At 41.7% G+C, this 25,503-nt stretch overlaps 1 protein-coding gene across 1 annotated transcript in view; it reads right to left on the bottom strand.

The window, feature by feature from the left end:
• The window catches only part of STAB1 (stabilin 1), a 124,645-nt gene that overhangs the window by 42,211 nt on the left and 56,931 nt on the right, over positions 1-25,503 (bottom strand). Inside the window, exons 30-44 of the mRNA XM_063121597.1 lie at positions 24,449-24,560; positions 23,256-23,333; positions 22,932-23,033; positions 22,657-22,764; positions 21,230-21,361; positions 20,779-20,907; positions 19,185-19,241; positions 18,130-18,225; positions 14,535-14,730; positions 13,854-13,952; positions 11,507-11,552; positions 10,227-10,306; positions 3,860-3,985; positions 2,374-2,447; positions 1,352-1,423 (exon numbers count right to left, since the gene is read on the bottom strand). Of these exons, the coding sequence (XP_062977667.1) occupies positions 1,352-1,423; positions 2,374-2,447; positions 3,860-3,985; positions 10,227-10,306; positions 11,507-11,552; positions 13,854-13,952; positions 14,535-14,730; positions 18,130-18,225; positions 19,185-19,241; positions 20,779-20,907; positions 21,230-21,361; positions 22,657-22,764; positions 22,932-23,033; positions 23,256-23,333; positions 24,449-24,560 (1,507 nt within the window). The remainder of the gene's footprint in view (positions 1-1,351; positions 1,424-2,373; positions 2,448-3,859; positions 3,986-10,226; positions 10,307-11,506; positions 11,553-13,853; positions 13,953-14,534; positions 14,731-18,129; positions 18,226-19,184; positions 19,242-20,778; positions 20,908-21,229; positions 21,362-22,656; positions 22,765-22,931; positions 23,034-23,255; positions 23,334-24,448; positions 24,561-25,503) is intronic.

The following is a 25,503-nucleotide window of genomic DNA, read 5'->3' as shown; positions in this document are numbered from 1 at the left end:
ATTCTAATGAGGGAAATGGCATGAAGGGGAAAGATTAACCCCCCTCTCCTTGTACTGCTACGCTAAATCGAATTCACTGCCCAAACACTTGCTGTTTTTGAGCATGCATGCCATCTTAAATCCTTAATCTTCTGCAAGCTGAAAAGAGCTTACCTTACAGAAGCAAGAAGTGACAGTTCCCTCAGCTCGTGGGAAACCCTGTGGAATCTCTCCTCAGAGACAGCTGATGTGTTGTACATCTTTTCCCACCTGGGGGTTATAGGGCTTGATTACAAGCCTCATGATCCCCAGCAGGAAATTGATATATCACCAAGCTGAAAGTCAACCTAGGGTTGCTAGACTACCACAACACATTATTAGCTTTTCTGTGACCTTAGTATAATTTAAAAAAGGAAAAGTGGCATTGAGGGATCCCTCAAGAAAAAACACTTCAAGAACATTTCTAGATGAGGCTGCTTAACCATGTGCTTCTACTTCTGGATTCATTAGGATTGTATATCTACACAAGGTGCTTTGTTTTGCTTTTCCTGCCTTTCTGTACTTTTTGGTACAAAACCCCTAGGTGGCACTGTGGTACAGCAGAATAGTGGGGCTACACTGGTGGAGAATTGTGATTTGTTTCACGATGCCAGAAAATATTAGATCCCCTCCCCACCAAAAATAAAATAAAATAATGGAATTGCTTTGAAACCATAGGAGTGAAATTGGAGGATGTTGACACCATCTAAACCACCCATAAACAACAGGGAGTGAGGAATGGCCAGCGCACAATAAAAGCTTTGTCTAGAAAATCTCCAAGATTCCATGATGTAACAATACCATACAGAAAACAAATTACTAAAGAGGAAGTGCTGTTTCCCTAGATACAACTTTGCACAATGTTTAGTAGTGGTTGTATGAAAAGCGTATTCATGCAGATGGTTGATACTTTGAGCAGTATCCAATGGTGTCATTTCACAAACTCAAATGATGCTAGTAGAGTTCTGCTGAAACTTTCCGTTGTACAAGCGGTTGCCCATTACACTTGTGCAAACAATTGTGCAGCCAGTTACACGAGAGTTATGCACAAGAGGTTGCACAAATGTAACTTTAGTTGAATCCTTCTCTTCCACATAGTTCAGCACCTAAGCCAGATCTACACCAAGCAGGATACAATACTTTGAAAGTGGTTTGAAAATGGTATATGGAATGTGTCTTGGGCCCCAACAGTTCTCAGTGCACTTCAAAACTGTTATAAAGCAGCAGTGCGGATCCTGCTCTATTGTCCATTAGTGCCGCATCATTTGTGCTATCAGTATGACACAATTGGATACGGCCCTTTGACCGGAGTATCAGATTAGCACTAACAAACCTCCTTGCAAGGATCGAAGGATTCACAATATTTGCCATCGCCAGAATAATTAGGAAGACAGTTACAGGCAACCTGTGAGAGAAAATAAAATAATGCACAGTCAACAGATTACATTCAATCTAATAATGGAAGCGATGCAGAGCTGCACTAGTTTCTCTGCCTTGAAAATAATAATTAAAAAATGCAGATACTCTGTTGTCCTTCCTGCTCTGCCTATCTTCAGTATAAGTAAAAGGGGAGAGCAAAAGAGTGTGTGAGAGAGAGCAAGAGCAGGGCAGACTCACCACTGTGTGCTGCTGGGTCTCCCAGTGAGGAGCAGTGCCAACAGTCATGGGAATGCCACAAGAAGTTAAATACTCTTGTAAATAATTGAATGAGAAAGAGACCCCATTCAGAAGACACCTTAAACCATGGCTTTAACCACGGTGGTTAAGCCAGAAAGCCAGGCTGTGTTCAGAAGACACCTTAAACCACGGCTTTAACCATGGTGAATAAAGCAAAAAGTCTTATTCAATGAGGTTAAGCCATGGTTTAAGGTGTCTTCTGAACACGGCCCGGCTTTCTGGCTTAACCACCATGGTTAAAGCCATGGTTTACGGTGTCTTCCGAATGGGCCCTGTGTGAAGCCCCCTAGTGGAAGGGATTTCCTTCAAGTGGGTTTTCTGGCAAATTCAGACAGCATCTTTTACTAGCATTTTTCAAACAGCAAACTTAGAATGAATTATATGAACCAAATCTTTTGTGTTGAAGAAAAAAAATAGAAGAAATCAGCATGTATAAACAGAGGCAATGGACTACAGGAAAATGCTTTTCACCCAAATGGCTCCAGGAAAGCTATTATGACCCCATTGTCAGAGATTAAGAAAAATCAAAGTTAAGGATTACATTTATATGGGGCAAAATGGGGGACAGGAAATATGAATATTCCAGTGTTAGATAATATGGGTTCTACTACTTTCAACCAGGAAAAGAATAATAATGACAATGAGTCACAAAAGAGAATGAAAAAAGGGTTCTCTTACCAGACCTGGGCCTGTTTTAACACACTCTGCATATTGGTGGCATCCCCCATTATTCTCTAGGCACCGGTCGATTTCTGAATGCAGAAGAGGAGATGTAAGATACCCAGATAGTGTTAACATCAACATTCTTTCTGAGTATTTCCACTGAAAAATGCATTTGCCTTCTAAAACAAGTTCCCAGCAAGCTACAATACATGAGCAGATGGTGTTGGGATTGAATAGATGATATTGGGATTATGTGAAGTGTGCAAACTGGACCTGTCAATAAGAATGAACCAGAGCAAAAAGGGTATGTTTTTAGTCTTACAGAAAACATTTCCTTCCCACCCAATGCCACCAACCCTTTTTATGTCAAAATGTCCCAACGAAAATTCAACCCAGGTCTGTGAAGGAAAGGTTCAACTCCATAGGAGAGGCTTCTATAACCACGGCTAGAACAGGCTTCATCTTCCAAAACGCAATACTCAGACCTGTTACACAATATTGAAATTGGTCCCACTAGCCAATGGGATAAAAATGAGAATTGGTCCAAAAAAGGAAGCATTGTAGGCTATCCTGGGGCTGGTCTTGACGAGGGGTTTGCCCTGGGCAGGATCCGGAGTGGCAGCAGGTCATCTATATGATGCAGCCACCATCCCAAAGCCATCGAGGGGCAAACCTCCGAAACTCTGCTTTAAAGAAGTTGGGCACTTATCATGACTTTTTTTTTTTTTTGCTACAGAGGCATGTCACAACCGATAGCGACCTCGGATTGGTCACCAACAGCTGGACAGAGAAGGAGGCAGACCTGGTCTGGGTGCCGTGCATCTCTTCCTCCCCCTCTGGCTGCCCTGTTTCTCTCCACTGTTTTTTAGCTGTAAATAAAAACAAAAAAAGTGTGTGGGGGGTGAGAGGAACAAGGCCGTTCCTTCTCCATTTTTTATTTTTTTATCTGTAAATGTGAAGCTTCGCATTTACAGATGAATAAAAAATAAAAAATTAGGGGAAAGGAACGGGCCCCACCACGGGTGGTGGTAGTGGTAGTAACTCTGCACTTGCGCTCCTTCCCGTGCAGATGCCGGGAAGGAGCGCAAACGCGGGAGCCTGAGGCCTTGTGGTGCCAACACGCCTCTGTCAAGACAGGGGCCTAGTAGCAGCTGGATGAGTATTCTCACTGCTGCCTCACAATCATAATCATATCACCTTCTCCCTGACCTAGGCATGAAGCAGCCAACCTTTTGCCCAGGAGGTATGGTGGGATGCAGCATGCACAGAATAATGTTAGAGGGTATGAAGTGCTAGGTTGGGGTTGGGGCCTGGGAGTCTTTCAAATCACAAGCTCCTTTTTATCATGCCGTAAATATTTCTTTAAATTTTAAAGTAATTTTAATTGGTGGAACTTATGCATCTACATTTATCCACTTATTTTGGCCTCTGCAGTTAAAGTTCATCTTCTAAACATCAGCCTATCCATTATTTCATCTGCTTCAATCAGCATGATGCCCACCCCGGCATATGGTCCCATCTCCAGCGTAGCCTTCTTTACAAGTGCAGGTTCTTCTGCCAGGTCCAGCTTTAGCACAGGAGGCGTGTTTGGAGCAGTCCCCATTACCCACTGCACAAAGATCTATTTCTGCATTGCAAAGTAAAACAGAATTAGATTAGAGAACATGATGACGATGCATATATATGGCACGCAAGCTTCATGAACTGCAGAGCACATGGCAAAGTCAATGGCTTGGATCCTAACTTTCTTTCCCTGATGGGAATAGAGCTCACACTAATGGAATGGGGCCTTCCCTCCCCCATTCCCTCTGTAACCCCCTCCCCCTTGAAAATCTGCTTCTGAGATTAGGGGACCCTAGAAATTGTGTGGGATATGGTGTGGAAGGCAGAGCATTGGTAGAAATCCCTCTTCTCGACTTGAGAAGCGAGTTGAGATTCCAAGTCTATGTAGCATAATGTAGCTTATGTAGCATGTAGCATAATCTTCCTTAACCAAATTGCCAGGGGAGCACAGCAGGTATGTTTTTAATGCTCCATTTCATTGCAAGGAGCCTACCTAGATAAAAAAAAAGAATTTCAAAAGACTAATGCTCAAAGAATGGCAGTTGATCAATAAATACAAGATCCGAAAAAGCCATTATTTTTAGAAGTGAACATTTATTCTCAAACATTAGGCTGTGAGAGATGAATGCAAATTGAACCAAAGTTAAACAGCTTTTGCCTACTGGCACCCAATGATAATGTGGATTGCCCTTTGGACCGAAGACCTCGCCTTGCATAAACTGATTCAAGCTGGCCAACAGGTTGAGTGGCCTCGATTTGGAGCCTGGTGTCTGCAGATCAAATTGCCCCAAAATGTTTTGTTTTACAAGGCCATGTTAATTAGAAAGAAATTCCAGAAAGAGATGCAAGGACATGCGATGAGAAAGATTTTGTATTGGGGTCATTGTCATGGTTGCCTGTTTTTTCCACTGGATAGGCTAAAGTTTGGAAGAAGAAGGAGGAGGAGGAGGAGGAGGAGGAGGAAGACAGAACCCAGGATGAGGAGGGGTACCTGCTTTCTTTACCTGCTTTTGTGATTTTATTACAAGAGAAAGAAGGATGGCTCTCTTACTATTCTTCTATAGGTTTTTATATAACTATCTTGTAATAATATATAATAACGAATCAGTGGTGGCTGGTGCACATTGCGATTGGTGTGTGTGCGCAGAGGGCAGAGCAAGTAATGGTAGGTAGAGCCAAGGGGTCACAGTAAATGGAGTACAACTAGATCTGGTGTTATTCCTACCTTCCTCCTTTGCAAAAACTGTGCAGACACTTAAGGTGTGCATTATAATTAAACAGAGGCAAAGAGGCAAGTGGCTTGACAGAGATCATGAGCTTATCTACACAAAGCTGTAAATTGGCTGTTAACGTGTTGTATATACTTTCAGTTTTGTCACAGAATGAGATCTGAGCACTGCACGTTGAGCGTTTCCTTTCCTGCTTTTGTGCTACATAACTGCTAGGTGGCGCGGTGCCATAGTGGAATAGTGTAAATTCACAAATAGCAAAAGCAGTTTCTTTCACTTTCACGATTAAATGTCACATATTCCCTGCTCTAAAAAAAAACTTTCCAAAAGTGCTTGTTAGACACAGAAGCGAAACTGGAGGGTCACGAAGTTGTCTAAAGAACCCGTAAACAACTGTGTGCATGGAATGATGGCTGTACAATAAATGCCTCATGTAGAAAATCCCCAGGACACTAAGGGAGCATTTGAATCTGATCCCCACTTCTTTGAGCTCAGATTGTTTTGGTACAGTTTCATCCCACAGCAGGGAAAAATGTGTGTGTGTGTGGCCATACAAGAATGACAATACAAAAATAGTGCGCTGAACTCAGAATTCAGACGCACAGGGATGACCTGGAGACAACCCCAGGATACAGGCATGGTGTAGACATGCCCAGCAGGGCCGGTGCCAGACTATGGCCATAGCTAGACCTAAGGTTTATCCCTGGATCGTCCAGGGGTCAAACCTGTTCACCTAGGTGACACACAGGGGATCCAGTGCTCAGGCAGGGGCGAACCCTGGATGATCCCAGGATAAACCTTAGGTCTAGCTGTGGCCTATTTTGCGCCCTAGGCAAGGTGAGCTACATGCACCCCCTCCCAAAAACAATTGCCAGTTTCAATTCAGCTGTTCAAGAAGAGTTTCTGAACTATTATATTTTACTTTTATTGTATTTTTTCTTAAAACAGCTAATTTGTGCAAAACTGTGACCCTTAAAGGACAGTACTGCACCCCTCTGAGGTCTGTGCCCTAGGCGGCTGCCTAGTTGGCCTAATGGTAGCACTGGCCCTGATGCCCAGTGTCTTAAACCAGAAGTTAAGCCTCCAGTTATTTTTATTTCATTTAAAGTATTCCAGTGGATTTCCCTATTTGGAGATGATCTCTAGAAAGTGCGGTGTAAGTGATAATAGGAATTTCTCCCTTAACCCACTGTGTGAGCAAGTATTTTGATCTGGAGATAGTTCCTAAGAACAACTAAAGTTTTCCTTTTGTCATTATTTTGAGTTGAAAAACTTCCAGTGATTTTCTATGGCCATTCAGAATGAACCAATGCATTGCAAAAGCCATTCCGTGTCTTTCTTTTTGCAGCCCCCCTCAAATTCTTTTGTTTTCAGTGGGAAAGCATGTATAAAAAGGGTGCAAAATAGGGTCCAATTACCTGGAATTGAACCTTAGCAGAGAAAGCTGAGTAGGGTGACATGATAAGGTCATCCTCAGGGGGTCCTTCTCCGCGAGCCCCTGCCAAAGGAAGTGAGGCAGGTGGCTACCAGGAGGAGGGTCTTCTCTGCTGTGGCACCCCGGCTGTGGAATGAGCTCCCTAAGGAGGTTCACTTGGCACCTACATTATATGCTTTTAGACGCCAGGTGAAGACCTTTTTATTCTCCCAGCACTTTAACAGTCTATAAATAAATTTTAACTTGGTGTTTTAAATTTGTAATTTTGCATTGCTGCTGTTTTTATCTGGTTGAGCTTTTATATTGTATTTTATATTATGGTTTTAAACTGTTGTTTTATACTTTGAATGTTTTTAATTTTTGTGAACCGCCCAGAGAGCTCCAGCTATTGGGCAGTATAGAAATGAAATAAATAAATAAATAAATAAATAAATAAATGATGGTTGCATTTGGCTCTGGTTTCATCAGTCTGGGGCGGATCTGCATGTCGGCCCCAGAGCGCATTTATGCGACCCCAGGGCACCCCGAAAACGATAGTCTGTACTTGCCTGTAAAAAGAAACGAGGAAGAGACGACGACGATGACGCCGCCGACGCCACCCAGCTTCCTGCTCCCCAGCCGGCTCGGAGAGCTCTTTTTGAAGAAGGCGGGGTAGAGCTTTTTCCGCTCTCCACCCAGCTCTCCATCCCGGCCGGGGAGCAGGAAGCTGGGTGGCGTCGACTTCTCTTCCTCGTTTCTTTTTACAGGCAAGTACAGACTATTGTTTTCGGGGTGCCCTGGGGTTGCATAAATGCGCTCTGAGGCTGACGTGCGGATCCGCCCCTGGTTTATTTTACTAGTAAACTTCATTCCTCTGAGCCTATTGCTAGATTGTCAACTTTGTTTTAATAAAACACTAAATCCCTATTTTACATGAATGATTTTTAAAATGCTGCTGTTTTTATACTGTTGTTTTTATGTCTCTGGTGGTTTTTAAATTTTGTATGCTTTTAATGTTTACTGTTTTTAGATTTTGTGAACTGCCCAGAGAGCTTCAGCTGTGGGGCAGTATATAAACGTAATAAATAAATAAATGAAAATAAATAAAATAAAACATGATATGTATGCTTTGTATGCCTGCAGATCCTTAACAATATTCTCCTTGGCTGAAATGCAGAATTCATAACCTGCATCTGATCAGCTTCCATTTGATTGCTCTGAAATATCTGTTTTATGAGAAGTCGCACCTTATGCCAGAAAAACAAGGATGCCTGATTAAAATGAAGCAGTTTGTTTACTTTGAAGTTTATTGCAGATTCCAAGGAGAATGATAACTGAAGAGGAGCTATTTAAGCTGTTATACATCAAGCTGGCATAATAATTTGATTAGCTTGGCACTAACCACTTGAAGTACCTGCTGTTTGCATAATTACAAATCATGCCAAGCGGGGTGCAGTGGGGGAGGGGGAGAGCAAAGTTGCTTTGCTCTAACTTTACTTTTATTCTGGTCCTTTTTATTTTTCAGTGTCTTGTGAATTTGTATTTGGAGTGCATCCTCTGCAATGCACAGAATATTTTCTTTCCTATCCTGTTTATTTATTTTTATTTATTTATTACATTTATATACCGTTCCATAGCCTCTCTGGGCGGTTTACAAAACCCCCGCATGTTTGCTACATGTTAAAGATGTAGCAAAACGAGTTTGCATGAATGCGTTTAGGAAATGGTGGTTGTGAAAGCTTTTTCAAAAGGCTCTTGAAATGTGCATTTAAAAATTTCCCTGATAAGATTTGGAAGAAAGAGAAAGAAGAATAGTGCTTAAGGCAAAGAACCACATTCTGTAATGCCATCAGTTCATTCCCTAAAATAATCATCCTTGGCATGAAGCCAAACCATGTAAGGGACACTTCATGCAAAAGCTCTGCCCACTCAAATCCTGGCCATTTTTTCCCCATCCTGTGATGCAATCTGATCATGTCTTAAGGTTGGTTCAGACATGAACAACATCACTTCATTTCTCTCCACGTGAAGGCTCGCAGCTGAATGGCTGAACTGAGCCTGTTGAAAAGCATTGGGTCACAGAATCATAGTACGGTGGAGTTGGAAGGGGCCTAACCTCCCTGCTCAATGTAGGAATCCACCTTAAAGCAAACCTGACAGATGGCTGTCCAGCAGCATCTTGAATGCCTCTAGTGTGGGAGAGCCCATGACCTCTCTAGGTAATTGGTTCCATTGTCATACTGCTCTAACAGTCAGGAAGTTTTTCCTGATGTCCAGACAGAATCTGGCTTCCTGTAACTTGAGCCCATAAGTCTGTGTCCTGCACTCTGGGATGATCGAGAAGAGATCCTGGCCCTCCTCTGTGTGACAATCTTTCAAGTATTTGAAGAGTGCTATCATGTCTCCCCTCAGTCTTCTCTTCTCCAGACTAAACATGCCCAGTTCTTTCAGTCTCTCTTCATAGGGCTTTGTTTCCAGACCCCTGATCATCCTGGTTGCCCTCCTCTGAATACACTCCAGCTTGTCTGCGTCCTTCTTGAATTGTGGAGCCCAGAACTGGACACAATACTCTAGATGAGGCGTAACCAGGGCCAAATAGAGAGGAACCAGTACCTCCCGTGATTTGGAAGCTATACTTCTATTAATGCAGCCCAGAATAACATTTGCTTTTTTTGCAGTGACATCACACTGTTGGCTCATATTCAGCTTCTGATCTATATCAATTCCAAGAAATAAGTCCAATTGGGTTCTACAGGGCTGGCTCAAAGGTGCCTACAAAACTGCAACCTGTGTACACTGCTGTGTATAATTAGAATTGATCCTAGGGAATCAACATCATGCTTATGACTTCCTTAGTATTCTGTTAAATCTTTTTTTTATGAGTGATCAACAGGCCTACAAATCTTAGTGCGAACATTCTCGTGGATATGCACTGCCTTAGTGGTGTTCTCTTTTCATAGAATCCTAGAATAGTAGAGTTGGAAGGGGCCAATAAGCCCATCGAGTCCAACCCCCTGCTCAATGAAGGAATCCATCTTAAAGCATCCCTGACAGATGGCCGTCCAGCTGCCTCTTGAATGCCTCTAGTGTGGGAAAGCCCATGACCTCCCTAGGTAATTGGTTCCATTGTCATAATGCTTTAACAGTCAGGACGTTTTTCTTGGTGTCCAGGTAGAATCTGGCTTCCTATAACTTGAGCCCATTATTCCAGGTCTGAGATAATATAAAAGTTTTGTTAGTAATGTTACATCTATGATAGCTCATTCACACACACGCAAGTCACTGCTTGATGCTGAAGTTATCAAGGGATGAACATGCATATGTCAGCCAGCCCCAATTGACCTTGGTCAGACAACACACTAAGCCATGATGGTTAAGCACTTTGAGCTAAACAACATGACTTTGTGTGTCATGCGAACCATGACCCATTCCTAACCATGGTGACTACATAACTTTGGTTTAAACACGCTCTCTAACCATTTGCTGCAAAGGGGTTAGCAGCCTAACCATGGCTTAGCATGAATAGGCCCAACGTGTGTTACAACCTTTTCAAAAATGAAACATATGATCATGAACAGAAGAGAACATACGTCTACTTATCCGTGGAAGCCTGTGCTTTTATCATGCATGAATCCTGTGTGGAAAGCATTTGCCAGAAATACCTGTACAATGGGTTCCATTTCCAGTATATCCAGCAGCACACAAGCAAGTGGGTTGGGAAGTGGTAGTGTCATTGACGCAACTGAAATAGAGTAGGAAAAGTGATATATATATATATATATATATATATATATATATATATATATATATATATCAAAAGGCATGCACAGGTTTAGTATGATACCAAAGATTAATAGCAATGACTGCACTGAGAGTGACATTACTCAAGGCAGGGTTAATAGGTTAATTATGAATCATGTTGGCTGTTTCGTGTGTTTCTTTGAAATGCCCAAATTGGAATTTTGGCCTCTCCTTCCATCAGTGGGACGTACAAGCAACAATCCCAACATATTATAAGTGAAAGCCACTGCCACATGGCTAATGCTGATGCAAGAATTGGTATTCTTCTTGGTAATATCAAATGAAAGGGAATGGAAGGAGTAAGGAAAGGCTTACCTTCTCTGCTGTGGCACCCCGGCTGTGGAATGAGCTCCCTAAAGAGGTTCGCCTGGCACCTACACTATTCGCTTTTAGGTGCCAGGTGAAGACCTTTTTATTTTCTCAATATTTTAACAGTCCAGCAACTTAATTTTAACTTTGCTGTTTTAAATCTGTATTAATTTCTGCATTGCTGCTTGATTTTATCCTGGCTGTGTTTTTATATTGTATTTTATATTGTGATTTTATTCTGTTTGTTTTATATTTTGAATGTTTTTTATGTTTTTAATTTTTGTAAACTGCCCAGAGACCTTCGGCTACTGCGCAGTATAAAAATGCAAATAATAATAATAACAACAACAACAACAACAATAATAATAATAATAATAATTCATTTTCAGAAGGGGAAGATGTAGAGATGTTTGCAATTTAAATTAAACAAGAAAATCTTGATGAGAACATAAGAAGCTGCTTTATAGTAAGTCAGACCCTTGGTCCATCTAGCCTGGACTTGTCAACACTGACTGGCAGTGATGGCTCTCCAGGGTTTCAGACAGGAGTTCTTGCTAGCCCTACCTGGAGATACCGGGGATCGAACCTGGGACTTTCTGTGTGCAAAGCATGTACTCTACCATTGACACGTTGCTTAAGAAGGACCTTCTCTTATATACAAAGCAATTCCCCATTGGGCAGGGCCACTTTAATAAGCAGCAAGGTGACTTCAAAGCATGGCACAATTAACCAGGCAGATGCTTGACCAAAAGGTTGGCTTCCAGGTTATAATTCCTTCATTCAAACAGTGTCAAGCATGATTTAAACTCTATGAGCGAATTGTTGTACTTACTTGGCTTCAGCGTGACAGGTGGAATTGCAGAAATCCTTTCCAACTACTGCAAGAGAGCATTTTTTTAGAATATTATTTGCTCATCCAGGAATAGAAACCTGTCTCAAACACTACTGAAAACTAGAAATTAGAATGGAATTAGGGTTTAAGCCCTGTGTGAAATTACCTAATATAACATGGGGGGCAAATGTATGCCTGTAGAGCAACCTTCCCCAACCTGGTGCCCTCCAGGTATTTTGGATTATAACTTCCAGCGTCCTTAAATCTTGGCCATGTTGGCTGAGGCTGATTGGTAGTTGCAGTCCAAAATATCTGGAGGGCACCAGGTTGAGGAAGGCTGCTGTATATAATATGCATAGCCTGCAAAAGTTCACAAAGCAGGAAGGCAATATTAATGTGTTTCTATTTTTCTAGCTTGGCTTTTAATAACAATAATAGCAGCAGAACCAATACTTTCAAAAGCAGGCACCAAGCAAGTTCCATGGTGGGCAGCAAGACCTTTGATGTTCTGATTTACAGCAGCTCCTCTACTGCATCAGAAGATGCTTCTGCAATATGAGGATCAGGCTGACTGAAGTAGGTCACCTGGTGCTGAGGAAGCAAAGTATTTCGTAATTGTGTTTTAAACTGTTGGGTGTTTTACTGTGGTTTTAATTTTTGCGAACCGCCCAGAGAGCTTCGGCTATTGGGCGGTATAAAAATGTAATAAATAAATAAATAAATAAATAAATAAAAAGTAAAAGCTCATGCTGCACACAAGGCTGTGTGCACACGCTCATGGGCTCACTTAAGCACTATCTTTTGAATTTTCCCAATATACATCTGTGACAATGAATACTAAAATACAAGCAGATCCTATTGTAACAATAAAGGTGAAAGACCATCATTTAAGTGATAAGAGGGAGTTAACACCAAGGTTCCCTGTTATGCCTAACTGGATCTAACTTTGGTTATCTGAAATCTGAGACACTCTAGGAATCTTAGATTAATCCTAGACTTGAAACCATGTGCCTGACAGTATTTCGTGGTGCAACCAGGTAATTTTAGAGCCTGAGTTTAATGGTTGTATAGTTGGGGGAGCTTTAAATGCCTATGTGTATTACTTGAGTTGTGAAACACACAACTAACAGTTCTCTCCCCAACTCTACCCAGCATTCAATGCTTTACAAGTACTTTTACATTCCTGATACGTTAGAGAGGGAGAAACAAAGTAACAAGCAAATAACAACCCTGATTTTTTTAAAAAAGAAAGAAATACTTTGAGCATGTGCAATTTTGCATTTTAAGCTCATTTAAATCATAGTACTTACAATGGCAGCAGGAATAAAATGGAGTTTGCTTCTGCTGCAATGATGCTAAACATATTGGCCAGAATCCAATAAGATGCTTATGTCCCTGTCAATACCTTTTTGCCTTGCTGATTCCCTTCCGTAAGTGGTGGGTCTCAGCCATTCTGTTGTGCAAGAGGAACCTACTGCTTACTCAAGGAATCTAGCGTTTCCTAGGGGAAGCCTTGAAACGAGCGCCCCCTATGCCTTCTTCTAGAAACAAATGTTTCTGTTTGTTTCAGGTTGCCCTGGAAGCACTAAATTGCCATCGTGCAAGCGGTGGGGATCTTTTGTGCAACAGAATTGGCTCAGCGGAAGAGAATTAGTGGTGGCTGAAGCACTCCATTGGTTTCTGCCCATTGACTTGGGAACAATAATCAACATTTTGTGATAGAAAAGGATAATATATTGTTAAATTAAAAACAACAAAATAAGCATCCGTAGCCATGTACAAGCCACCCTTATAAAAAGTTTGTTTTTAAAAAATTAGAAGAAAGGATGAGCCCTATTCCTCCCAGCATACCCAAGCCAGCCCAGGTCCCAATGCTGGGCCTGTTTGCCACTGCCCCCATCAGCTGCTACTCTCTGGGTGGTCATTTGGTGGGCCCCTGGCCTGCAGCCCCGAAGTCCAGACCTAGCTGCACCACTGTTTCAACAACTGAAACTGATGTTCCTGCAAATGTTTAACTTATGCATGGTGTTCCTGTTTAGAACTCGTAGCTCTCCATTTATAGCTACTTATACCTTGTTATCTTCCAGAGTATCTCACCCCACATTTGCACAGTCTACTCAAACGCTTCAATAACTGGCTTATCTCTAAGGTATTGTGTGACTTTTTGACTTTTTTCTGCCACTAAGGCTTACATGGGTGGCCTCCTGGTATTTGTCTCATCACATCTTAAGATTTCTGCCTTGTTTTCCCCCCGTTTTTGTTTTAGTCCCAAGGTTTGGCAACATCATGGTTTCATACCTGAAAAAAACAGCCCTGCATTATGCACCCACCTCCTTTGTTCACTGACCTTTGTCACAAAGGGCCCCTTTAAAGCCTGTGGCACAGCTGCAGCTTCCGTCCCCTAGCAGCCCATCATTGCATATGTATTTATTCTGGCAATTGCATTCTGGGGGGAAATACAAAGACTTGATCAAGCAGACACACACAAGGCTAACATTAAGGCATGGGGAAGTATCCAACGCTGCCCGTGTGCTCGTGCGACCCACCACAAGCACAACGGGAAGCTCGTGGATCTTGCCGGGATAAGAAACATTTCCAGAATAGGGCAGGTAAGTGGAGCTTTCAGAAGGGAACTTCCACTGACCTGTCCCATTCTGGAAATTAGTTTTTCTACTTGTATCTGGGATTACTATTGGAAGCACTAGTTCCTGTTGCACACACGGTGGGTCCTATTAGCGCAATAGAAATGGCAGAAGGGCAGGAGCAGTATTGCATACTGCCCATGCTTATTTTTCTATAACTTCCAAACTGGCACAATTTCCTTCTCACTAGCTGAACATGACTGCCTCTTCTCCAGGCACCTTAGCATTTATCATTGCTTATAGCTGCATTGGAACCTAGAAGTCAAATGTGGACCAAAGTACGTGAGCATTCCACAAAATCATTATTGAATAATGTTCTACTATAAACCATCCTCCGTCCTCAAAAGCCTCATAGAACTTCATTGTGACACTCCCGCAATGATTACCCAGGCTGCAGTTGGCTCCATATCTTCCAGGCTGACACATTTCGCAAGCAGTGCCATGGAAACCTTCTCGGCACTGGCACTCTCCACTGCCATCGATGCCATCTTGGCACTCCCCATTTCCGGAACACCAGCTGCCTGATTTTCCTGGGCACATCTCACACATATGGCCGTAGTAACCTGGACAGCAGATAGAGACCTCGAGAAATGGACAGAGTGTGGTTAGACTCTTGAGACTAGAAAAATGCAAAATACTACATAGTCTAAAATTAATTTTAAAAGTTGCTTTCAAAAGGTTTCAGATGGCTTTGATTATTTAGTTTGATTATTTGAATGTAATACTATCATGGTGCCACTGTAATTGCATTTACATTGCAACATCACTATATGGTACTTTTGTTATGTATATAATTGTGGGCAGGGGTGGGGGCTTGGGGGGCATATGATCAGCACTGACATGATCTCTATCCTGAGTCAAAGACCTCTCCTTCAAATATTTATCTTGTTACTATGGATTGAGAAGGACAGGAAGAGAAGGGAAAATAAGTATCTGGCACTGTGCTTCCAGAGTAGTTAGAGCTTTTATACATGAAATGGTTAATAGGATGTTGATCCCTTGTGTCTACATTTGATTTTGACACAGAATTGAGATCTCAGCACTACACGAAGAGCATTTCCCTTTCCTGCTTTTCTGCTGCATAACCTCTAGGTGGCATTGTGGCGTAGCAGAATAATGCAAATATACAAGTGAAAAAAGGAGTTTCTTTCACTTTCATAATTAAATGTTGTGTTTTCCCTGCTCTAAAAAACCTCGCTGGATGAGCTTATTAGACACAGAAGTGAAACTGGAGGGCCATTTTATAAAGAACCGGAAAGTTGCTGTGAGTAGGGAATGACGAGCACATGATAAATGCCTTGTGTAGAAAAGTTCTTAATCTCTGGCCCAGTTAGAATTCCTCATGTCTGAGAACACTTGCTTAAAAATACCATCCACACACAAACGAATAGACATGCAATTAATAGACATGTGGGGAATGAGAGTGTGTTTGCTACCAGCAATGACATCATTCCACACAGCATTCCAAACTGCAATAGACAAGCATATATAGCAGTGGGGGAAAGAGAAACAACTTTTTGCCAGCAACAAAAAATAGGCAGTTGAATGCTGAGAAAATACAGAGTTTTCATGCAACAGAACCAGATACACAGTGGACAAATCGTCTATGCCATCCACAAAAATGGATTATGTGAATAAACACTCATCTGGAAAGGCCCTTGGAAGCCACTTGACAGACAGAGCTTTTTTCTCTCAGTATTTCTTGCCATGACCACCTTCAGGAAGAAATTGAAATTAAGTACTAACAGAGAGGAAATGGGTCCTATCAAAAAGAAATGTTTGAGGAAAAAATCTATGAGGCTGGCTGGCTACACAAGTAAGTTGCAGCCCATGATTGCAACGTATCATAGATGCATGGAATTTTGGAGTTGGAAGGGAGCACAAGGATCATCTAGTCTAACCCTCTGCAATGTGTAGGAAAACCATTTAAACCATCCATGAGAAGTGGCTGTCCAGCTTCTTAAAAACCTCCAGAGATGGAGAATCCACAACCTCCGTAGGTAGACTGTAGACTGTAGGTAGAGTAGGTAGACTCCGTAGGTAGACTGCTGTACAGGTCTTACCGTCAGGAAATTATTCCTTATATTTAATTGAAATCCAGGTAGCTGTAACTTATACCCATTATTTCGGGTAATAGTTCTTCACCATCTTCCCTGTGGGACCCTTTTATGAATCTGAACACTGCAAACATGCCTCTCCTCAGTCTTCTTTCTCCAAATAACATCCCAAGTTCTTCAGCCTGTCCTCAAAGGGCATGTCCTCAAGACCCTGTAGCTTAATATACAATTGTACTAAGGCAGCAATGGCAAACTCATGGCCTGTGGGTCACATCGCGCTATGAATGCAACACTTCAAGATAGTGCCAATATGTTATCTGTCGAATCTTGACTATGGAGTGCTAGTAACGTAACTGCCAGGGCCCACAAGCAGGGTGTCTCCTAGAGTAATGAAAGGGAGGGAGGGGGGCTGGAAACTAGGCTATAATTAAGGAGACAGTGCCTGAAGACACTACTGGGCCTACATAATGAAACTACATAAGAAAAGCACTAATAAAAGCAGCACCAGTGTAACAATGGTGACAATATCAGCAGAAAACTTATTGGTGCAGTTACGTAAGTCTTTCTCATCCTACACTGGGCCTAGCCAGCATTATTTCCAGAACAGTGACACAGAGGCCTCTGGAGTGTCCCTTCATTTTATTCTGGGAATAACATCTTCCAGGTTCTTCAGGCGAGAGGTGAAGGCGGCAAGGAAAGAGGGCTTTTTCGGTGGTGGTCCTCAACTCTGGAATGCTCTACCAAGGGAAGCTCACATGGCCCCCTACTGTTATCTTTTTGGCACCAGCTGAAGATTTCCCTGTTCTCCCAGGCCTTTAAAGTATTTTAGAATGTTTAGTGTTTAGATTTATCATTTGATTCCCTGTGATGTGGCCATTTTGTGGTCATTTTAGTTTTGTATTTGGACAAATTCATTGATGGTTTTACTGGGATTTTATTTGTATTTTTTGCGTTATGAGGGTGATGGTCTTTTAAATTGAACAATGCCTAGAGAGATTTGTTTTATGACGCATTTAATAAATAACCCAAACAAACTGGGCCCTGACCCCACCCACCCCAGGCCAGCTGCAAGGGTGTTGGGGAAATCTGCAACAGAATCAAATGAGTTCAGATTTCTATGAATCCAGCCAGTGGATTCAATAATAATAATAATAATAATAATAATAATAATAATAATAATAATAATAATTTCTTACCCGCCTCTCCCTTTGGATCGAGGCGGGGAACAACATTAGTACAAGAATCAACACATCTGAAAAAACTCTTGATTTTGACATTGTCTGGGTAGGCCTGCCAGAAAAGGCTAGTCTTCAAAGCTGCCTTAAAATCACATAGAGAGTTAATTTTATGAATCTTGTCCGGCAGGCCGTTCCACAATCCAGGGATGACAGAAGAAAAGGTCCTCTGGGAAACTTGGACCAGTTTCTTCCATGCTGTACAGAGTCCACAAATTCTGTACAAATTTAGTAATAGAAAAACATGTAAAATGTATGTAAAATGGAAATACACTGACCAAAAATGCATTTCCCCCCCTATGGGCTAAAACATGAAAAATCACATTTTTGAGTGTGAATTTGTGCAATTCAGGAATTTGGAAAAAATTCAGATTTTTTCCACCAATAAATAGATGACTGATCAAAAGGCACCTATCAATCCCTGCAATGCAGACAGAACAGATTTTACAAAATCCGTACAGCCCTAGTCATCGCTGGGAAGGGGGCTCCCAGTTCCTATATAATTGAATGGGAAGGGCCCACACACACTGTTCTTGGCCACAGAAGGTGATTCTCACTGCTTTGATGCAAGGAAATGAGCACACTTGTGCAAGTCACAATAACATGAGTATGAATTTCACACAAGGAATGGAATGGTTTCCTATAAGGTTGTTACACATTTATATTCTTATACAGTAAAGCTTGCTTACCAAGGAAACTTTGACGCAAGTGAAATAACAGCCGACAAATTTCTTGTCTCCAGACTTATATACACAATGAGGAAGGGTCCCTCTCCCTTGTGTTTCCTGATGATTAAAAAACAACACACCGTACCCAGTTAGATCATACGCAGTTACGTATTCCAAGCAGACAACCCTTGGGTGTAATAAAAAACAAACTTTTATTCTCAATCTATGAGCGGCCACAACAGGAAAGCAGTATGAGACCAAAGGACATCATGTCTTCAGAAAGTCAAGACAGGAGCTAACTTCTTGCAAAAGTTTAGAGACAGTTCTCTGGTGTGAAGTTTGTTGTCACTTTTGTGTGCTTTAGGTCTTAGGGATGCTGGTAAGAAGAGCTCTTTCTTTTGAGAATCATAGAATAGTAGAGTTGGAGGGGGCCCTATAAGGCCATCAAGTCCAACCTCCTGCTCAATGCAGGAATCCACTCTGCCATACTGGACAGATGGCTGTCCAGCTGCCTCTTGAATGCCTCTAGCATGGGAGAGCCTACGACTTCCCTAGTTAATCGGTTCCACTGTTGTACTGCTCTAACAGTCAGGAAGTTTTTCCTGATGTCCAGCCAGAACCTGGCTTCCTGTAACTTCAGCCCATTATTCCATGTCCTGCACTCTGGGAGGATTGAGAAGAGACCTTGGCCCTTCTCTGTGTGACAAACTTTCAAGAGTTCTATCATGTCTCCCCTCAGTCTTCTCTTCTCCAGGCTAAACATGCCCAGTTCTTTCAGTCTCTCTTCATAGGGCTTTGTTTCCAGACCCCTGATCATCCTTGTTGCCCTCCTCTGAAGACACTCCAGCTTGTCTGCATCCTTATTGAAGTGTGGTGCCCAGAACTTGACACAATACTCAAGATGATGCCTAACCAGTGCCGAATAAAGGGGAACCAGTACGTCACATGATTTGGAAGCTATACTTCTATTAATGCAACCCAAAAGAGCATTTCCTTTTCCTTTTTTTCTTTTTTTGCAGCCACATCACACCGTGGGCTCACATTCAGCTTGTGAAGAGAAAGATTTGAAGACTTACTGGAATCACTGATCCTCGTGGGCACTTGATCTTTTTGTCGCACTTAGCACATCTTGACTAGGGTACAGGGGAAAAAGGGGAGGTCAAATCAATGCATGTTTCAAAGCATGTTAAAAATTCAAACTATAGGAATATGGTGTTGTCAGCAAATCATAAGAATGCATCTGCAATTATTTAATATTTTCCAAAGGCTACTATGACAGAGCATATGCTTAATGGCACTGTCAAGACTTTTAAAAAAAATCTGTCCCAGTCTGGAGGCCCCTGTTATCCCTGCCCTGTTTCCTATCTCAAGTTTTACCAGTATTCCTAGTCACAGGCCCCTTCCAATCCAGCAGAAGTTTTTACTCTAAATGTCTTCAGTCTTTTCTGTGGCATCCATACTTACAGCAATCTATATATCCCTATATATTCCTAGGGTCAGGGGTGTCAGATAGTTTTGAACACCATATTCCAATGGCATTTATTCCAGAGCCTGTGTGGTGGTATTTAGAGCTAGTATTGGACTGGGACTCAAGGAACCTGGGTTCTGGTCTCCATGTGGCCATAGGAACATAGGACACTACCTTGTACTGACACAAACCATTCAGCCCGGTATTGTCAACTCTCCAGGGTTTTTCCCCAGTCACGGCAGAGATTACACCATCTGCATGCAATGCATATGCTCTACCACTGTGCTAGGGGCACAAAGCTCACTGGGTGACTTTGGGCCATTCACTGACTCACAGACTAACCTACCTCACAGGGTTGTTGTGAGGATAAAATGGGGAGGAGGAGGATCATATTCCCACCTTGGGCTCCATGGAGGAAAAGGCAAGATAGGAATGTAACAAATCAATAAATTCTGCACCCAACCTCACACCGAAGGGCTAGGCATATTATCTCTTTACTGAAATATATCTATTCCACTGAATTCACCACCATGATCATTTCAAGGCACTTTGTTGCACACCATTCTCTTCAGCACCTGACTTCCAATTTAAAGGAATGGGGAGTACACCGTAGGCCAGGTCTGGGCAACCTGGCCTTCCAGATGTTTTGGCCTACAACTCCCATGATCCCTCACCATAGGCTATGCTGGCAAGGTCTGATGGGAGTTGCAATCAAAAACATCTGGAGTTCCACAAGTTGCCCACCCCTGCTGTAGGCTGATGTTAAGGGCATCTCGCTCCTGGTCCTGGTTCACTAATATGTGTGTAGCGCGAATGTGAAATGGGCACTATGAGCCACACTGGAGACATTAAAAGGGTCTCATAAGGGTATCAATTCCCTCCTCCCCCATCAACTCCTTCGGTGACTGCAAACATTGCCTATCAATACAAAGGGTGGGAGAGCACTGACAGGGAAGTGTTGTCATGGACATGTCATAGCAACAGTGCTGTGGCATGACTATACAAGCTCAGTAGAGGTCATCTACACATGCAAGCTGAAGGATATTCAGGTTGGAAAGTTACAGTATATTAGCGTTCAATAGGAATAGCCAATTCTCAACCAATGGCTCAACAACCAATATTTTCAGGAGTATAAACTAAGCGTTAGCTACATCTAATTAATTCTATAGTAACCAAAGAAGAAATAGAAGATCGCTAACTACCTTTTCTACTGTTGTGGTATTGGTATTACAACGATTTTTGAGAATTTGTAGAACTTCAGAAACCCCGATCAACATCCCATTTCTTGTTTCAACAAATGGACCATCCAGAAGGACTTTGTTGATGTAAGTCTGCAATAAGAAGGAATGGTAAGAGGCAAGATTTTGTTTGTTTGTTTATTTATTTAATTTATTGCATTTCTAGATCTAGGTAAGCACCAGAAAAGCACAACAATTCCAACATTAATCTTTATCAGCACTGGATAGCATGTAGAAAGAGGACATTCTCATGTTCTCCTGCCAGCATTATTAAAATTCAACATGGAAAGAAAAACCTTCCAGAGCATCCCATATGATCCCACCACAGGCTATCAACAAGTCAACGTGTTGCTCGTATAACAAGGCTTCTTTAACACATTGTAGGATTGAAGCCTTATTTGAAACTCAACCTCACCTGATTAGTGTTCTTAGAAAGCATCAGCCAATAGGAGAATCCTAACATTGTGCTTTTGTGAATTCCATTCTTCAGGTCTTTGGGTAACAGTTTATCTCCAAGTATGACATGGTACTGTACAGTCTCCTTATCCTAGAAACCAAGGCCAAACAGGATACAAAATATTTGGTTATTTTTATGAAAAACAATCCAAATCAATGAAGTGTTAGCTGGAGATATGGAAACATAAGTAGCAGATACCACAATGGTAAGCAGTAATTTTGTTTCACAATGAGGCTTACATTTAATGCAGCAACTAATGTTGCCTTGCCTTGCTTAATCAGATCCTTTACAAGTTCATCTTTATTCATTTTAATTTGATAAAGAAATTGAATGTTAAAAGAGTCATAGCCTCAGCGAAATCACTCCACAAGAGGCAAAAAGCAATTATTTACATTTGACAGGTTGTGGAGCATGAACAGAAATCCAGCACAATGTCAAATCCACTCTGTGAATTCATGAAGGAGGAATTTAAACCCAGGTTTATCACAACCCACTGCATCATTCACAGCATGCTGAAGAATAATATCAGAGCCCTCCTCAAAATCTCTGATTAGTGAAAGTGAGATATTAATTTATACCACCCTTAAAATAACTTGGAAACATTTCAACAATTTGTTCTGTAAATTGTGCAGTTACTTATAGCCATATTGCATGCTAGGATGAGTTAGAACTGCTTCACAGGTTATAAAATTTCTAAATAGAAGACAGATCTATGCTAACCTCTAGACTGTCACATTTGATGACTTAAGAACATTAGAAGTGACCTGCTGGATTAGACCAAGGGTCCATCTAGTCCAGCACTCTGTTCACACAGTGGCCAACCAGCCATTGGCCAGGGATGAACAAACAGGACGTGGTGCAACAGCACCCTCCCACCCATGTTCCCCAGCAACTGGTGCACACAGGTTTACTGCCTCAAATACTGGAGATAGTAGGGCTAGTAGCCATTGATAGTCTTTGCCTCCAGGAATTTATCCAACCCCCTTTTAAAGCCATCCAAATTGGTGGTCATCACTACATCCTGTGGTAGTGAGTTCCATATTTTAACTATGGGCCACGTGTGCTTTTCATGGAACACCTAATCTGGGAAGCCACAGTAAACTGTAGCGGTCTATCATGCACACATGCAGTAGAAAAATTCCTGTTTAAAATTCTTTTGATGCAACATGCCTTTCATGTAGGAATTTTGCAGTGTGTGAAGCAAAATGCAATTTTGGAAGACTGAATCCAAAATCTGACTCAATGATATTCTCTTGCCTATGAAGAATGATAACACAACGGTGCACTCTTATAAATGTCTACTCAAAAGTAAGTTCAATGGAGCTTACTCCCGGGTAAATAAGTATAGCAGACAATCTACACATTTTTAAGGGCAAAGAACTTACCAGTTGTGTAATATTAGATGCTTGGCAATATTTCTCAACTGAATTATTTCTTGGGACAAAAATGGTATACTTTTTTGATGATTCAATCTCTTCAATCAACTGGTATTGCTGAAAGTTTAAGAAAAACACAGTGAGCAAGCAAATGTGTAATTTTTACTGACCACAATAAGCAAAAGAAAACCCAGGAAGGAAACCACCAGGCAAACTTGCACAATAGTCAAGAGATTCAAATGATGAGAAGCAGCATTTAAATACAATTGAGCTGAGATGCTTACCTCTAGCAGCTCCTTAAACCTACTGAAGGAGGGTGTTGCATTAAGTTGCTGTTGCAGATCTAGAACACTTGGCGGGATGCCTTCTGATGTTGGTAGTAAAACCTGAGCTCAGGAAAAAAGAAAATGAAATCAGGCTGCTACCCTATTTTTTTATAATTGGAAATGGTTTAGTTAACCTAAAAGAGAATGGTTTTTGGAAGCCAAAAATTGGACTCTTCCCTATAGCTCAATATCAAGATCTCTTCCACGCTGCTCAGACATTACAAATCATCTTACCCAGAACAGAAAGAAACAAAAAAATCCAGTGCAATCTCATGAACGTACCTTATTGATGATATAAATAGTGCTGTTAATAGCAGGGATGTCACCCAATATAATGCTTGCATTCTGAATGGTCACAGCCTGAAAAGTAAAACAGAATGAAACATGAAAGGCATTTGTACGTACACAAAAATGTTCAAGTAGATACATATCTCAAATGACTTGGAACTAACTTAGTTTTATTAAACAAATGGCGTTTCATTGCCTAGACAGTTTTTCCTCTAGCCAAAGGATTTTATCCAGTTACTGAGAGGCTTCCTAGTGCCCTTGTAGAAATACAGAGAAGCCATTTATTCACATCATCTTCCAGTTCTGCTAGCAGAAGTTCACTTCTTCTTTTTACCAGTAACCAAGTCACAGAGTAGAAAGATCTCAGCTGCCCAAACATTAGCAGCAGGCTCTAACCAGGGGTAGGCAACCTAGTGTCCTCCAGGTGTTTTGGACTACAAGAGGCAGCTGGACAACCATCTGTCAGGGATGCTTTAGGGTGGATTCCTGCATTGAGCAGGGGGTTGGACTAGATGGCCTTGTAGGCCCCTTCCAACTCTGCTATTCTATGATTCTATGATTCCCAGAATCTCTGACCATAAGGCATGCTAACTTGGGCTTATGGGAGTTGTAGTCCAAAACATTTGGAGGGCACCAGGTTGCCTACCTCAGTTCTAGCCCATACAGTTCATTACCAGTCCCAGGTGACTGTATCAAACCCTGACAACTGGTGTTCTGCCTGTTCAAAGGATGGAATCAGAGAGACAGTTTTCCTATTGCATTGTGATTGCACTTGGCATGTGTTTGTATCCATCACATTGTGGGATCTGCATTGAGCTGTGCCATTGGAAGGGAGGAGAGGTCCAACTAATGAACTTCATGGCACTGACCATCTAAATCAGGCAATTTGTAGACCAAAACATCTGGAGAGGTATAATTCCCATTAGACCTAACCAGCATAGCACTTATGAGGGATGAGGGGAGTTGTAGGCCAAAACATCTGGAGGGCCACAAGTTGCCCACCCCTGATCTAAATCAGAGAGAAACATTTCACATATCAGAGTTATTAGCAGGTAACACACTTTTGCTGCATTCTTCCCTTTCTACTATCATTGTTCTAGTTTAAAAGTGGCATGCAAGTTTCATATAACTTTAATGTAAAAACAGATTCTTTATCTATTTTTTTTAAACTATTTAAAAGCTCTTACCCCACTGCTGTTGCTTATTCTCCACCTGGTCTGTGGGTTGAGGGTGGATAGTTCCTGGCCGACATATTTCTTCAGTTGCTCAGTCATGAAAGAACCCTGGAGGAAGTGTGCCCTATAATAAGATGAGAACACTCAGAATATTATTACCTGCACAGTTAATGGCCAGGAAAAAAATCCACCTAGTCTGGGTTACCTCTGCTGTCTATGCAGGTTATTTTAATACACAAGCTTAGCCTCTTTTAAATATTTCTGCAATTACATTTTAAAATCTTTACTTTCCATCTAACTGAGAACCTGAAGTCCCAAATTCTCCAATGACTCCCTTAATGAATGCATCTGCTTCTCAATCAGGCAGTGATAGATAATGTCCTTAAGGATAAGCTAAGTGCCGTCTTATCTTGTACTAAACTCACATTACTCAGTAATTACCTTTGTTGCTTGTATAACCATATTCCCTGCAATGAACATGAAGTGTGCCCCGCCCACTTTTCCTGGCCATTCAGCTGATCAGCCATCAGCTGGACAGAGGGGAGCAAATCACTATTGGCAGTGAAGAAACAGCGATCCTAATTAGAACCACTAAAGAGAGGGGGAATCACTCGCCCCTCTGAGAGATGCTGATTGGAAACACTGTTTGTTCATGGCTAATAGCAGCAGGGTACAGCAGTCTTGATTGGGAGAAGGAAGGAAGGGCGGAGAGCTTATTGTATGAGCAATCAGCCATCATACAATTCCAAAAAGAAACAGCAGTCAATCTATTAAATTGGCATACGGCAAAATAAATTCAAATAAGAATTAAAATAACGATATTACAACAAAAACAGTCTGAATGTACCTAGCACAGAGGGCAAGGTTTCCAGCTCATGGGCAATATAGATAATATAGATCAATTGTTTGATCCAGTTACTTGTGGATGTGCTTTCAAGGCCTGTGTAATAAACTTTGCAGTCCTGAATATGGTACATCTGTCCTGGTCAGATAGCAAATGCAGCAGTTTCTTGTGGATGGTTTTCTTTGTTTTCCTTGTCAATAGTCACTGTATATACCGGTCTCAA

This window comes from Elgaria multicarinata, chromosome 3, assembly GCF_023053635.1.
Source record: "Elgaria multicarinata webbii isolate HBS135686 ecotype San Diego chromosome 3, rElgMul1.1.pri, whole genome shotgun sequence".
Taxonomy (NCBI): Eukaryota; Metazoa; Chordata; class Lepidosauria; order Squamata; family Anguidae; genus Elgaria; species Elgaria multicarinata.
Note: the sequence above shows the minus strand (reverse complement) of the source record. Positions and strands in the feature narration are given on the sequence as shown.